This window comes from Terrapene carolina, unplaced genomic scaffold, assembly GCF_002925995.2.
Source record: "Terrapene carolina triunguis isolate 2854851 unplaced genomic scaffold, T_m_triunguis-2.0 Scaffold227, whole genome shotgun sequence".
Classification (NCBI taxonomy): Eukaryota; Metazoa; Chordata; order Testudines; family Emydidae; genus Terrapene; species Terrapene triunguis.
In genome coordinates, this window is record NW_020664578.1 from 4,284,112 (window position 1) to 4,299,854 (window position 15,743).

The 15,743-nt window shown below is 40.5% G+C and overlaps 1 protein-coding gene across 1 annotated transcript; it reads right to left on the minus strand.

The window, feature by feature from the left end:
• Positions 1-5,085: 5,085 nt before the first annotated feature.
• Positions 5,086-15,422, minus strand: LOC112125620 (cathepsin K-like). The gene is made up of 7 exons (XM_024224011.2): positions 15,294-15,422; positions 13,885-14,007; positions 13,031-13,189; positions 11,484-11,708; positions 9,110-9,275; positions 6,435-6,540; positions 5,086-5,185 (listed from the first exon to the last, which is right to left on the minus strand). Exons 1-7 carry the CDS (start codon positions 15,420-15,422, stop codon positions 5,086-5,088), a joined length of 1,008 nt encoding a protein of 335 aa, XP_024079779.2.
• Positions 15,423-15,743: the final 321 nt, after the last annotated feature.

The following is a 15,743-nucleotide window of genomic DNA, read 5'->3' on the forward strand; positions in this document are numbered from 1 at the left end:
ATTGTCAGTCTTTTCCTATCTGTTAATAAAATTGGGACGTTAGCATGGTTAGTTTGCACTCTGATGACACATACACATGTAGATCCAGTCCATTCAATTTTCAGAACACAGGCCCAGATCTACCAAGGTATTTAGGCTCCTAGGTTCTATTGAAATCAATGCAAGTCAGGAGCCTAAATGCAAACTTTTACTCACATGAACAATTTTTATTCATGTACGTAATCCCATTGATTTAAGTGTGACTACCTATGTGAATGAGGATCACTCACAGAGTAAAGATCTACAGTCTTTAGCCTGGTTAACGGTACACACTTCTGCTGACATAACTATGTCAGTTAGGGTGCAATGAACGCAGGCAGAATTCCCTAGCGTAGACGCAGCTATACTGGCAAAACGCACTTTTCCCAATATAGCTTGCTTTGCTCAGGGGAGATGATTTTACTAACGGTACAAAACACAGCTGTGCCGGTGTAGCTGCATCCACACTAGGTGCTGTCTACACTAGAAAATTAGTTCAACTCAGCTACATCACTCTGGAGTTTGAAAAATCCACACTTGAGTGACATAGTTAAGCCAATCTAGGTCAATGTGTAGACAGTGCTAGGTTGATGGAAAAATTCTTCAGTGGACCTAGCTATTGTTCCTCAGAGGGGCGCATTACCTATGCCAACAGGAGAACGTCAGCATAAGTAGCATCTATGCCAGTGTTTCTCAACCCGTGTCTTGCTTGCAGCCCAATCAGCACACAGCTGCGGACCATGCAACATCCTCAGGGCCACACAGGTAGTATATAGTGTGGATGCAACCCATATACCACAGACAGCTGCATATAAAACCCACAACGATAAACAGGTTGAGAACCACTGATCTACGCTGTACCGTTTCAAGTGTGGTCCAGCCCTAGAATTGCTTTGCCAGCGTAGTAAGCCAGTAACCGGGCTCCTAGTGTAGTTGTGGCCTTAGGTCTAGTCTACCCTTAAAAATTAGATCATCCTAGCTATGTCGCTGAGGCCCGTGAAACATTTCACACCCTAAGCGCTCTAGTTAGATCAACAGAGCCATCCGTGCCCAGCCCTGGACAGGCTGGCAGAATTCTTCCGCTGACCTAGCTAGCTCCCCTCAGGGAGTTGGATTACCCACACCGATGCGGAGAGCCCATTCCCATCAACATAGGGCATGGCCACACTACGGTGCTACCCGCAGCTGTGCCGCTGTAGGGCGGACGTGCCCTTACGACCTGGGATTCTCCTTTAAAGGGCTCCTTTGGCGTCAGACGCTGCCCTCGCCAAAACGGAGGTGGGGATGTGCAGCTGGGCAAGGGAAAGAGGCAGTACAGCCCCCCCAGCTGGGCCTCTGCAGCGCCCAAGCAGCTGGGGTGGGGCAGGAGTGGGGGGCCTGAAACCAGGGGAGTTGGGGCCAGTGGGGAAACTGAGACCCATGGGTGCGGGGGGGGGCGCGGAAACAAGGGTCGCAACTCGTTGGATGAGGGGGGTAATCCGAGCCGCCTCATAGGGCGCAACCCGCCGCGTGCGCTGGCCCCGGAAAAGATCCCCCCCTTGCCTGGCCGCCCTAATGCTGGCCGGCCGCCGCCGCTCCCTGGGCCGGCGCGCGCAGCAACCGTCCCCTGCACCTCCCCTTTGCCCGCGCGCTGACAGCTTTCCCGCCTTTTCCTCTCACGCTGTTGACGCGCGCGCCTTCCTCGGAACGGGGGCCGTGTGCATCGTAACCGCCTTTCTCCCCCCGTCTTTCCTTGCTGCCATCAGGGGGCCGTGTGCAAAGGCTTTCCCGCCTTACATCCCAACTGACTTTAGCGCCGCTGAGCCCTCCCCGAAGGGCCGTGTGCAAAGAGCCCGCGCGGCCTACCACAGCTGCTCCCAGGGCTCCCTTCTCACCCTGCCCTGGGGCTAGGGGGCAAAGCTGCTGCCTGTCCCTGTGGTACCCTTGTTCCCCCACCTCCGCCTTGTGTGGGGCCACGTGCAAAGGCTCTTCACACCTTCTTCCCCTCACACTTTTGCCTCCCCCCCCTCCAGTCACGTACAAAGGCCTGGTCTACACTGAAAAATTAGATTGCCCTAGTTGCATGGCTCCGGGCAGTGAAACATTTTGCACCCTGTGCTCTGTTGTAAGGTTGCCTTAACCCTCTGGCGCAGCCAGATTAACCACAGCGGTGGGAGAAGCCCTTCCACCCATGTTGGAAGTGCCTGCGCTATGGCGCTCCAGGGGCACCGCTGTGGTGTAGACAGAGCCAAAGGCTCTTCATTCTTTTTCTTCTCCCACTATCGCCTCCATCTGTCTGCCCTGTCACGCCACATGCAAGGGCTCTTTCTCGTGCCCTGTTACCTCCCACCCAGCCCCACTTGCAAACACTCTTGCCCAGGAGCATCGCCAGCTTGGGCGGCAGAAGGTCCCGCCCCGAAATGCTGCCCCCCACAGAGGCGGCAGAAGGTCCCGCCGCCGAAATGTCGCCGCACCCCAAATTGTAGCGCCCTAGGCGACTGCCTAGGTCGCCTAATGGGTTGCATCGGCCCTGCTCTTGCCCCCTCTCTACTCATGGCCTCCTGCACTGCTCCCAGAGTCACATGCAAAGACTCCACACTTTTCCCCTTTCTGCTGTTAACCTAGATGTCACAGTGGCTCACCTGGGGAAGGAAAACGGGGGTTGCAGTTCATTGGAAGAGGGGGAATCTGAGCCCACTCATGGGGACGTGTGTAAAGCACAGTGCCATTGAAACACCCACACTTGTGTAACAGTGTTAGACTCGTATTCTGTAATAGTTACAGACTGTAGGAGGACAGGATCATAAAAACATTAGATCATATTGGATAGTCCATCTCACAGAGGGGAATAGGGTGTATACACGATAGGACAGACACAAGCATAGCCTAATATATAGGGTGACCAGATAGTAAGTGTGAAAAATCGGGACGGGGGTGGCGGGTAATTGGCATCTATATAAGAAAAAGCCCCAAATATCGGGACTGTCCCTTTAAAATTGGGACATCTAGTCACCCTACTAATGTATATGGCAATTTCTGAGGAAAAGTATTAAGAGAGGACTATATTCCCTGTTACTTTTTCATCATTCTACATTTCTTTGCCAGAAATGGAATTGGTTTTTTTTAAACTATTTTTGTGAACTGTATTTTGAAAAAGATGTATTGTGCAATATTTAAAAACCAATAACATCTAAGTTAAAAATTAAACTAGACAAATATCAAGCCGTATCTTTCAGGTTTTGCTTTTATTTAGTAAAAAAGGACAAAAATATCAAAGTTTCAGCTAATAAGCACTCTAATTAAGTGTCCTTTACTGTTCTCGTGCTAGCTACACAATACTGTACCGACACTGATCACCACAAACTAAAGCTTCTGTGGGAAGTAATGCATGCAAAATCTTACAATCAGCCTTTTAAGCAAGTTTTGAGAAAACATCTTTGATTGTCATTTAACAATACATCATTTAAAATTAATAAAAACCTCATTCTGAAAGATTATACTAGCTGTTATCCCAGTACAATTCTTGGGGAATTAACATACTAAGACATTAATTACCAAGAAACCCAGGAAGCAGGACAAGGGCAGTAGAACACCTAACGTAGGTTCTGAATTATCATGCATGCAGCTTTCTGTAATACATCATACATTATAACATGAGTATCGCCAACCCCAAGCATTCAAAAATTATGAGTCACGCCCCCCCAAATCATGAGATTGGTTTAAAAATCATGAGATTAAAAATACATTTAGGGTGCTTTTTATTTGCCTTCTGGTCTTTGAGCCTGTAGGGTTCACTTGGGGCACATTTTCAACCTTTTATCCACAACCATGAGCACTAGAAACACATTTTAAAAAATAAAAAGAAGGCTGAGATTTTCACATAATCACAAAAATCCAGGATTTTTGAGAAAAAACACCAACTGTTGTGATACGTGGAATAAAATTTTGAGATTATTTACTGTCAGTAAATCTCACATTTAACATTGATTCTGGTGCCATAGTACATCGTATCATTAAGGTTGCCAACCCTCCAGGATTGTACTGGAGTCTGCAGGAATTAAAGATTAATCTTTAATTAAAGATTATGTCATGTGGTGAAATCTCCAGGAATTCATCCAACGCTACTTATCATACATCATGTCCAACTGTTTTCAGGTGTGTTTTGAGGTTCTTAAAAACCCGAGCATTAAAAAAGGGCATTTTTGGCAAATTAAAAAGCAACGGTTTCTCTTGCAAAACCTTTGAGAAACTTGATTATAGAAAGCTTCTCAAACTTTCTGAACAATCTAGGTAGTTATATGGCGTCCATCATTACAAAAATTAGCAGCTATTCATAGAGTGGACCATAAAATAAAGAGATTGTTTTGAGGACACATCTCCTTCAATCTGTGAACACATGCACCACCTCCACTCCTGTTTGTGGCTCTAATAGCAATTGCCCACATAGGAAAGTAATGTTAGGCCCAAAAAGAAAAGTTGTAGAGCAGTTATGCCAACCTAACCAGAATTAGGCCAACAGAGGTTTCTGGGTAATCTCCGGGCAGAATCGAAGACATAGTTGTTTGAGCTGAAAAAAGTGAGATAAGCGGGGAGCTGCATTCCCATACCAGATGTGCTAAGAACAGTGTGCTCAGAAGATAGATTAGGAGACATACTGCCTCCACTCCCTGCTTCTGTTCTTTGTATGTTCTTAACTCCCCCTTTCTCCTACTTTTCTTTTTGGGCCTAACAGTAATATCAGATGCTTTCCTAATATGTTTTTAACTTCTTTTAATGAAACAAGGAGAACCAGTATCATGTGACTAGTTGGTTGAAGTAGCTGGTGTAGATGATTTTCTGAATGCTGCTCCAGGCTGGTTAGGGAACATGAAAGCAATATGCCAAGAGGGCATGAAGTTTTATAGCAAGCAGTGATTCTTACAGTAGTTTTTTGTTCTTGCATTTAACAGATCCTTTGGGGTCCATCAAATTTGTATGATTCAAGACAGGACTTATTGAAGGCTACAGTTCTTTGGGGAACTCAGAACAAAATTAATTTTAAAGCATGTTTGACTCTTCATTCCTGCCTACCAGGATTAAGTCTATTTTTCACATCAGTGGATAGCTGGCAAGTGAAGCTATTCCACAAAGGTTGCCTCTGTTTTTTGCCATCCGGATATAACCTTGATCACCCCATCTGGTTCCCCAGCTGCAGAAGAGAAACAAACAATATATTTGTTTTTATATATATATAAAATGTTAAATCTTAATACAGGTTCCCTGTTTTTTGTTTTGTTTTGGGGAGCAGGGGTTGCTATCGACTTTTTATAGTATGAAAATCTTAGCAGGGCAAATCTTGTTACTGGTGTTCCTGACACAAAATTTAATGTTACAGCTCCTTTTCAGTTGTGGCTGAGTGGGAGCTAGAGATGCAGAGCACTTTTACAGATCGGAGTCTGAATGTTTTATAAAAGGAGAGGTCTCCATGAAAAGCAAGATTTTAAATTAAGCATAAATAAGCCTTAGCAAAAATAAAAGTGTGCTCCCAGAGCTCAGAATGCAGCACTTCTCTGAAACCATTGCACACTGGAAGTGCATTATAAATAATAAGAAATATAAATAAGTATACCCAGAATTCCACTTTGCAGACAGGGATGTATCAATAAACACATAATTGTTATCTTTGTCAGAACACAGATACCCTGTTAAAGCTCAATAGTTGGGTAATTGTAATAAGCTAACATCCACAATCAAAGAAAGGCTAAAAATGGGGAAAAGACTTTCACAACCTTCTTGAAAAGAGAGTACTGGGCATGCCCATGAGTTTCATATTTATTATCTGTTTGTTTTGCATTTGAGAATTTTGGAGAATTGTCTCATATTTTACTTCAGACATACACAATGTATTTATTTCCTCTTTGCAGGCCACAAGTCCAGCCAGATATCAAAATTATTACACATTGGAAATTATTTTAAAAACATAATGTCAGAATTCAGGGCCAAAATCTAGGTCTATAGTAAATATTATGAATACATGTTTTTGTAATTGAAAAAGTTCAGTGAAATTGCAGGTTCAATTGAATGCGTACACTTGTCTTCTGGAATGAACTATTTCTCTGTTTTTGAAACTCAAAGTCTTTAACCTTGTGCTGGTCCATGAGAATTAAAAAGCAAAACTGGTTAGAGAAAGGAAAGGAAATCAACTAAACTAGTTTGTGTCAAGCTGCCTGTCATGTGCAAAACCTAAACAGAATTAATAGTGAAAAGTAAATTAGAATTTTAAAATATTCTTTCATTTTTAATAATCAGAGATATGGCTAACAGTTAAAGACTTTAAAAACATATTTTATTTATTTTGATGCTGTCCTTGTAAAGTATTAAACCAGTTCTTTAAGATTAAATAATATTTTAAAGAATTTTTAGGAAAGGTATTTTAATTAAAGAAAACTCATCCTTACCTGTTTTTGATGAGCCAGTATGGCACACCTCTGTCCACACAATATCCCACAACAAGAACGGCATGGTTTATATTTGAAGACCTGCATTGTGAGTCATAGTACACACCTGAAAAATGGGGTGTTTTTTTTTAATTATTTATTTATTTATTTATGAAACAACAGTGCCCAGAAGCCCCAATCAGGAGCATTGTGCTCCTGTAATAGGCATTGTATAAACGCATAGGAAGACAAAGTCTCTGTCCCAAAGAGGTTACAGTCTAAAGTCCCAATTCTGCAATGAGTTCCATACAAGTACAAAGGTACACCCATGCAGGACTGTGGCCTCATTTAAGACAAGAGCTAATTAGTGAGTATATAACTGTAGGACAGAAGTGGTGAGGGAGGACAAGGGTGACAATACAAAAAAACCTATGGTTGCATAGGTTAACTATATATACCACTTAAGGTTTATAAATCATTTAAAAGAGAGAGATGTAAAAATGATATAAAACAGAATAAAGATACAATTGGCAAATCTGCATTTGATTTTGAAACCGTTTTCCTAAAACAGATGGGTTGCTGTTTTGGAAACCTGAACCTCACAGGTACAGGATATATTGTTTCACCAATGCTGTAAACAGAGGTAGCCTCATCACTTAGTCCAGTGGGTCTCAAACTTTTTTACTGGCAACCCCTTTCACATCAGAAGCCTCTGAGTGCGACCTCCCCTTATAAATTAAAAACACTTTTTTATATATTTAACACCATTATAAATGCTGGAGGCAAGTGGGGTTTGGGGTGGAGGTTGACAGCTCGTGACCCCCCATGTAATGACCTTGCGACCCCGAGGGGTCCTGACCCCTAGTTTGAGAACCCCTGACTTAGTCTAATCAAAAACAATTTGGGAATCTGACCCTGTAACCCTTTCTTATGTGAAGTTGATGGATCTACTTCTAAATCAGCTTTTTTAAGTTCCCAAGCTTCTCTCACTTTTGGAGCACACAGAGCAAGACGATTGATTGGTTTCCTTACATCTTTTCCTAAAGTCAGAGAGCCCCTAGTATATCAGCAGAATTATTTCTAAATAGGATGTTTCCCCACCCCCCAATAATTTAATAGAGTCATAGATTCCAAGGCCAGAAGGAATCACTGTGATCATCTAGTCTGACTTCTTTTATAACACAGGGTGTAGAACTTCCCCAGAATAATTCCTAGGGCATATTCTTTTTTTTTTTTTTAATACAATCTTGATTTAAAAATGGTCCATGATGGAGAATCCACCATGACCCTTGGTAAGTTGTTCCAGTGGTTAATTACACTCACTTAAAAATGCATGTCTTCTTTCCAGTCTGAATTTGTCTAGCTTCATCTTCTAGCCTTTAAATAATGATATAATAAATTGAGGTATACCTATTTCATTAAACTGGAAGGGACCAAGGTCATTGAGTCCAGCCCCTTGCCTTCACTAGCAAGAGCAAGTATTGATTTTGCCCCCGATCCCTAAGTGGCCTCCTTAAGGATTTGAACTCACAACCTTAGGTTTAACAAGCCAATGCTCAAACCACTGAGCTATGCTTCCCCCCAAACTTGTTATATCTTTTCCTGCTAGTTTGAATAGCCCATTATTAAATGTTTGTTCCCCATGTAGATATTTACAGAATGTAATCAACTCATCCCTTAAATTTTCCAGGGCTGCTCTTTGACCATGAATCAGCAAACCGCTTACTAGCATGTACTTCACTTTAGGCATGTGAGCAGTGTGACAGACTGACAGGTACGAACTTTATTGAATTAAGTTAAACCTTACTGAATTATGTTTAACATCTTCGGAGTTCATTGTATTAAAAATGCAAATATGTATGCACTATTGTGGGATTGTATGGAACTTCAAAATGCTTTTTGGAACACTACTTGTAAAGTGAATTTCCTAGACTGTACTTGAGGAGGGAAATGCAAATTATCCCCTTCTGAGCTTGCCTGTTGAAGCTACACCCTGGGGAGAGGCCAGTTACTCTTGGAAACTCCAGATGAAGGACGCTGCACCTTATAAAAAGTGGACTAAACACATTATGAGAGCGCTTGTTCTGAGGGGAAGCTGTGATGAACTTGTAACCACAAGGAAACCCCTTGGGTCAGAATCTGAATGACTGCTTCTGCCAGAATCTATATTAGGGTTGTTGGGGTGAATTCTGGTGAGCTTATTAATATGCATGTAGTTCTGTTATTGTTTTTATATGTTTTCTCTGTAATGCTTTTTACTGTAAGAATAAAATAGGAAGAACTGTGTGGTACTTATAATTTTTGACAATCACTCTGTTTTCAGTCTCTGAAGAGAAAGCAAGCAGGTGTGGTTGGGGAGCCTATTTCTTCTGGGAATAATATAATAAAGTGAAGGCAGGGAACTGTGCATCCTGGAAATAACCCAGTAAGAAGGGTGAGGAATATGTGTCTGCACCCAAGAGAGGCAATGGCTGGGGAGCTGGAAGCCTGAGAATGGGGCCCTTACTGGACCATTGAGGAAAAATACAGGTGCAGTTGCCCTGAACTGTGACAAGTAGTTCTGTTGATTTCAGTGGAGCTACTCACATGCTTGAAGTTAGGCTTGTGTTTTGTTGATTCAGGGCCTTTGTCTCTAATTTTGTTAAGAACTATTTTGAATTGTCTCAGAAAATACAGGGAAAGAGAAAACTGCTTACCACTGTGGTATTGTTGGAAGGATCTCAAACTTGCATCTATACCAACAGATATTGGTCCCACTGAAGCCACTGTTCTTTCAAGATAAGTTTCACTTCCCTTAGGTATTTTTTTATAACTGACACAGGTGGCAGCCCGTCCAGAAGTTTTATAACGGCAATTCTTGTCCTGTAGAAGATGGCAGACAGAGATATAAGGGCACAATAAGTGTGGCAAGTAGGTTAGTGCTATGTTTTATTATCTTCATTAATTAACAGACTCCTGTAACAGTCCAGCAGTATATAACATACTGGTTTATTCAGATCTGTTTATGTGTTTTAGTTCCTTTCCAGTAACTTAGCTCATCCCAGAAAATAGAACTTACTCTTTCACCGTACAAGGTGAGTGAGGTAATATCCTTTATTGGACCAACTTCTGTTGGTGAAAGAAACAAACTTTTGAGCCACACAAAGCTCTTCTCCAGGTCTGGGAAAGGTAATTAGAGTGTCACAGCTAAATACACGGTGAAAGAGATTGTTAAGGATAGGGAGTTAACACATGAAGATGAAGTGGGCAATTAACAATTTATCGTGGGACCAACACAGCTACCACAACACTGCAAACAACTTGTTCACTGTACACACATGTACTAGCGTGATACATTCCATCCAGTAAATGCCAGTACAGTATACCGTATATGTATTAGCCAGTATATTACAGTATTATCTGACTCTGTGGTATGGTATATGAAATGACACCATTATTTCCAGGGCCCCATGTACAGCAAGATGGATTTAAATTCTGATTCAGTGGCACGGTTTCCTACTTTCTGTGGCACTTACACTGAAAATGTTGCCACAAATACAGGTAAAATTCAAAATGTGGGGTTTGATTCAGTTTAATTAAATGAACAATGTCAACTTCAAAACAATCACTCTTTTGTCTAAATTGTTTTAAACCTCTTGTTACAGAAGGTAACACCTGAAATTACTACAATTGAAAAAGATTGCAGGAAAAAAGATTTTTCTCTATTTTGCAGTTTGTTTGCTTTGCGCATTTGTCAGCTCTTTATGTATAGTCTGTTTCACAGTTTCCCCTATATAGTCAGTTACCCCTGTTGTTTGTGTGAATCTTTCACAGAGCAACAAGACTGAGAAAAGCATTTTTAAAAAATAGGAAAATGGTTGCAAAACCACAAAAATTGGCAGGTGGCCTCATGCTTATCTGATCTTATCATTATATTAAATTGAATGGAATTCAGGTAGATGGTGCTCCTTTAAATATGAAAATATACTATACAATAGTACAATATCCCTGGTGGTTTTTTAAATACTAAATTCAATCTTATTGATTTTCCAGTGCTTTGCCCCAAGCTTGTTTCTGCTCTCACAGAAGTTTTAATCAAGAGTAACTCTCCTGACTTCAGTGAATTTACTGTTGATTTACACCAGGGCAACGTAGAGCAGTATCACGCCGGTCTTCTGTAGTCATCTATACCTGTACAAAGTTAGTATTAAGTTGGCATAAAATTCTACCAGATCAAAAGGACATCATTGTACATCGAGTTTGCACTGAGTTTGAACAGTTGCAAATGACTACACAAGGTGCAAAGCAATGGAAAATGAGGTCCAATTTATTTGGCTCCCCCACTGCATTTTCAGTTTTCAGTATACAACAGTGTTTTGTTTTGTTTTTAATTAATAACACATAACTGCATGGTAGAAGTTGTCAATAGGAAGCTGGAGGTGTTGGCAGCTGGCTAGTGAACATCTTGGGTCTTTGGACACTTCAAAAGTTGTGGGTGGCAGTTGAAGATTGTGAGAAAAGCATATTAGCTACATATGTTTGCTAAAATAATCAACAGTGAAATAGTTAATACTTATTTAAATTGCCATAATTATGAACGGAGTGGTTCACACTTCTCTGGGAGCTGTTCTTTCAAGCACTCTGCAGACTCGGGAAGACAATACGGTATTAGGACTACACTTGGGTCCCGTTTGGAAGGTTTTCATAAACATATAGGATTTTTTATTTTATTTATTTATTTATTTATTTATTTTTGTTAAATGAAAGTTTATAATCTGGATCTATGGTAAGGAATGGATTCTGTTGCAAATTTTGCAGCCACAAAATTGTGGAATATTCTAGGCCCTAATTATTTCTAGATGACATTAAAAAAAAAAGACATCACTGTGTGTTTAAATTGAGTTAAAATATGCAGCAATCAAGAAGGAAACCCCCCCAAATCTATTAAAATGTTAATATAACCATAGTATAAAGTAGAGGTTTGAGTCCTCCCCCTGATTTGTCTTTTAAATAAAACACATTTGGTAAAATATAGACTTTTACAATGTTTTTCCTCCCCAAAGAAACACCTCTGGCCCAGGTGATACTCACCCGACCTTCATATGGGTACGACGTTTCTGAGTCAATGCCACGGTTGTTTATAACATATCTGAAAGCATTAGTCATAAAGCCTCCACTGCAACCATGGTTGCCATATTTCCAGGAGCAGTCTACTAGGTTCTGGGGACTAAGTGACACCAAACGCCCTGTTTTCTTCTTCAGTTGTCCTTCCAAGGCCCCCACGGCACTGAAAGCCCAACAAGAACCACAAGATCCCTGCGGCACATTGCAAAGTTCAACATCAACAGAAAGGAGAGATGTTATGGCAGGTGTCATTAATAGCTTAATTATACATTTAAGACAGCAACACTGGTGTAACGCCACTGGCATTATTCCTGATTTACAGCAGCATAAGTGAGAGAAGAGTGAGGGACACAATGCAGTTGTGAGACAGGTATTTTTAACTATCTGAGAAGTAAATATAGCTAGTCTACCTGCAATTCTTGGAGACATATAGCTTCCATAAAATGAGTTTGATAACAATTTTTGCTAACCCAACCCATGAAGCTGTATGAATTGGATACATTAAGTAGTGGAACGATAAGTCTTAATTGAAAATGGGTTAGGCAGCCGTTCAGGTGACAGTTAAAATCCAGTCGATGGCAACATGACATTTTTTTTCCCTGTGCAATGGCTATTCAGTGTCTTATGTGAATTGGGCCAAATTCCCCGGGTTCTTTTGCAGCACAAAGTGGCCTTAAACCAGCCAGAGATTTTCAACAAAGAATTCTCCTTGTGTAGGAGGAATGTCTGCTGATGCAGAGCTGGTGGAGGTGGTATAGCTGCCTTCCCAACCCCATGAAAGGCGGCAAGAGGCAGCGTAGTGGAGCTGAACTCCAGTATGGCTGATGATCCTATGCTAGCATAAAGGGTCTTATTCCTTCAGTGCCATCCTTTACACAGCAACATAAATTAGAACACGATCCGGCAGTCCTGATTCAAGGTGGCACAACTATCTCCCTGCAGCCACCACTCTTCATTACATTCAAGCACTGCTCAGGTGTAGTGCAAATCAGTGCCATTGAGTTTAGTGTCCTTGGTCCAGTTCCTAGCTGATAGGTATCCACATCACAAAAAACACTTCCATGTTTGATACTAAGATCAACCACTCCCTCTCCTTTCAGATCACGGCTGATGCATGTTGGTAGGAGGTCAGTGGGGGGAGAAGCTTGCATTGCCACTGCCTATGCTGTACTCTGCCTTCTCTGTAGAAGAGCAAAGAATTTAATTCTCCGCTTTTGTTAATGACCCTTTTCACCTACATTAATGCTAAAGTTGTTTAAAAAATAAATTAAATTGAATGAACAACTTCAAAGGAAGAGGCATGTTTTTTGCATAAAATAAATTACATGTTGACATGGATAATGCAGATATATAGATTTTCATAGAATGTCATTTACAAACATTGTATTGGTGTGATCATGCAGTTCTTCCTCAGCAATGTGAGGAAGGGGATGGGAGATTTGCACTACTCTGCAATTATGTGGCTTGCAGTATTCATTCTCCACCTACTGTAATTTCCACCTCTGAGTTCGCACCTGGTTCTTGACATTGGTGACATAACCGCTCTTCCTCCAATCTATGCAGTCTGGGGCCTGATCCTGAATACTTTCTTGAGGCCAATCAACTGTAAAGTTATCCATTTCTGAGTCAGATACCCTGAGCCCTGTCATTGTAGCCATTACTTCCTCAGATGTCTGTTAAAATAAAAATTAAAAAAGGACTAGAGTACTGTGTATTAAAGCACCAACAGGTCATAGTGCTGTCAGGCAAGTGCCCTAATTGGCCAACTTTGTAGCAGTTGACAAATACATGGCAGAAAACGTCTAAGATTTAAACTGTAGATATACTATAAAGAGTGGCTGTGTAAAATGGCACCTCCTTATTCAATGGGGCTTGATCCAAAGCCCACTCCTTTAATAATTCTCTGCTCTTTTTACTTGAGGATCTCAAAGCACAGTGCAAAGGAATGTAAGTATTATCCTCATTTTACAGATGTCTAAAGCTACACAGCTATTCAGTGGCAGGATTGTTAGCAAAATCTAGATCTCTTGATTCCCAATCCAGTGTCCTAGCCATTGAACTATGTTACTACCCTCTGCTCCCATGCACCTCCTCAGGATCATATCACTTTTAATCATTTACTTTTAAAAGTAATCGGAATACAGGTAACTAGTTACTGTAATTAATTCCACGAGCAATCCTGACCAGGAAAATCTTTTTACAATTATTATTACTTCTTTAAAAAAAAAGAGCTTGAAACAATAATGAGGTGAGGGAAAATCTTTTTACAATTATTATTATTTCTTTAAAAAAAAGAGCTTGAAACAATAATGCCTAGATTAAAATGTCACTACATAATTTGAAAACAAAGTAGCATGAGGAAATTTACCATGTCTGCAAAGCCATTCATGGCCATTGTGTATGAATGCTTTCCCATTGACTCTTCCAAGTTATGAACTGTAACCATTTTCAGGGTTTTTTCCCAGATCAAGCGCCTAGAAAGCTCTTCCTCCTGAAATAACAAACAAAATTGGAACATTTTTTGGCCAAAAAAATTGGGTTAATAAAATTTTTTAATTTTTTTGGCAGAATAAGGTTTTTTTTTTTATTATTTTCCAATGGAAAATTTCCCAATGAAACTACATTTTTTTGTTTCATTTTAAATTGAAATTTCATTTTGTTTTGTTTTTCTTCTAAAATTTTCACTTTCTTTTCTTCTTTTTTCCCCTTATTGCCATAATAAGATGAATAATGTATAGTTTGGGAGGAAGAGGACTCCCAAGTTTTCCTTTTTTTTTTTTTTTTCTTTTTCCCTTTTCTACTCTAACTTTTTAAACTTCTTCCATTTTGCAAGAGTTAAATAATGGCAAAAGGAAAAATGAAATATGCCACTCTAGCTTTTCCAAAGTTGGAGAAGTTTTGCCAAGTTACAGAGTAGAGAAAGGAAAAAATGAAAGAGTAAAAAGTGGAAAGAAAAAAGATGTCTTTCATTATTACATTCAGTAGCAAAACAAAAACAAAAAAACTGAGAGAGAAAAGGGAAAAAACTAAAATCAGAAGTTTCAAAAGTTTGACTAATTTTTAGTTTTTTAAAACCACAACAAAAATCTCAAAATGAATCTGACACAATGAACGTTTTTTGTTTCAAAATTTTCAGGTGACAAACTGAAAAATTTCAAATGAATAATTTTTAATGAAAAATTTTCATAAGGCAAAAAATGGTTTTTTCAACCAGTTCTCATTAAATTGTCGAGCATGGACAATGTAATTACAATTTTTAAATATTGAGGAGCACTCTGCTTCTTTCTGGTAATTTCCATGGGCCAGAGATATACACCAGATTGAGAGTGAGTAAAGTTATTCTTTTCCTTTCAGGAATTTGAGGAAATACCCAGATCAAAACATAATTGCTTTGGATGAAAAATATTAAGAATGTTTCTCTCCACTTGTGATATAGTCCAAGAATGTAAATTAGCTTATTAGAAACACAAACTCTTGAGCTGCTCTTTGTAGGCACATTGAAGCAACCTTCAGCTGGAAGTGTAAGTGACCCTTACCACAGTTCAGATATCACTAATAAATAGTTGTGGAGCTGTTCATGATCATATTTAATCCAGATAGACCATGATGTTGAACATTTCAGTCTCCATAACTCTATTCAGTTCTTCTGTTTGTCTTGGCCACTAAATTATTAACCAGTAAAAAGAATCAACCAGGTAGTAGTGGGTATGGTTCTGCCTATGAATGTTTAGTGCAATACACCATAAAAATAAATATTTAGAATGCAAAGATAATTACCTCACTGCTGTACTGCTTTTGGTAGATTGTCTTCCAGCGTTCCCAGTCTGAATCAAGGGTAGGATCCTTGCCTACGTTGGCAACAGATGCTGCTACCATAAGCAGTAAAACACTGCCCACTGTCAGCATCTTAAACTGGAAAAGATGTAAAAGGGATGTTCTATAACACAATGTATTACTTCCTTCCCATCACAGTCCAGGATCTTTGAAGAGCTCAAGGGAATGGCAAAGACACACAGCAGGTGTGGGGATCCCAACCGTGACACGCTGACCGTGCCTCAGATAGAGCTGTAGCCAGACTAAGGTCGGCTGTCCATGGGCCACTTCCTCCCCTCCCCTTGGGGTGTACCTGGAGTAGCGGGGTGTTGTCTGCCTCCTCTGGATAAATGGCCCACGGCAGTCCTGGCAGGTCCGTGGCAGCAGTAAGTTCCCTGGCAGGCAGGGCGTCAC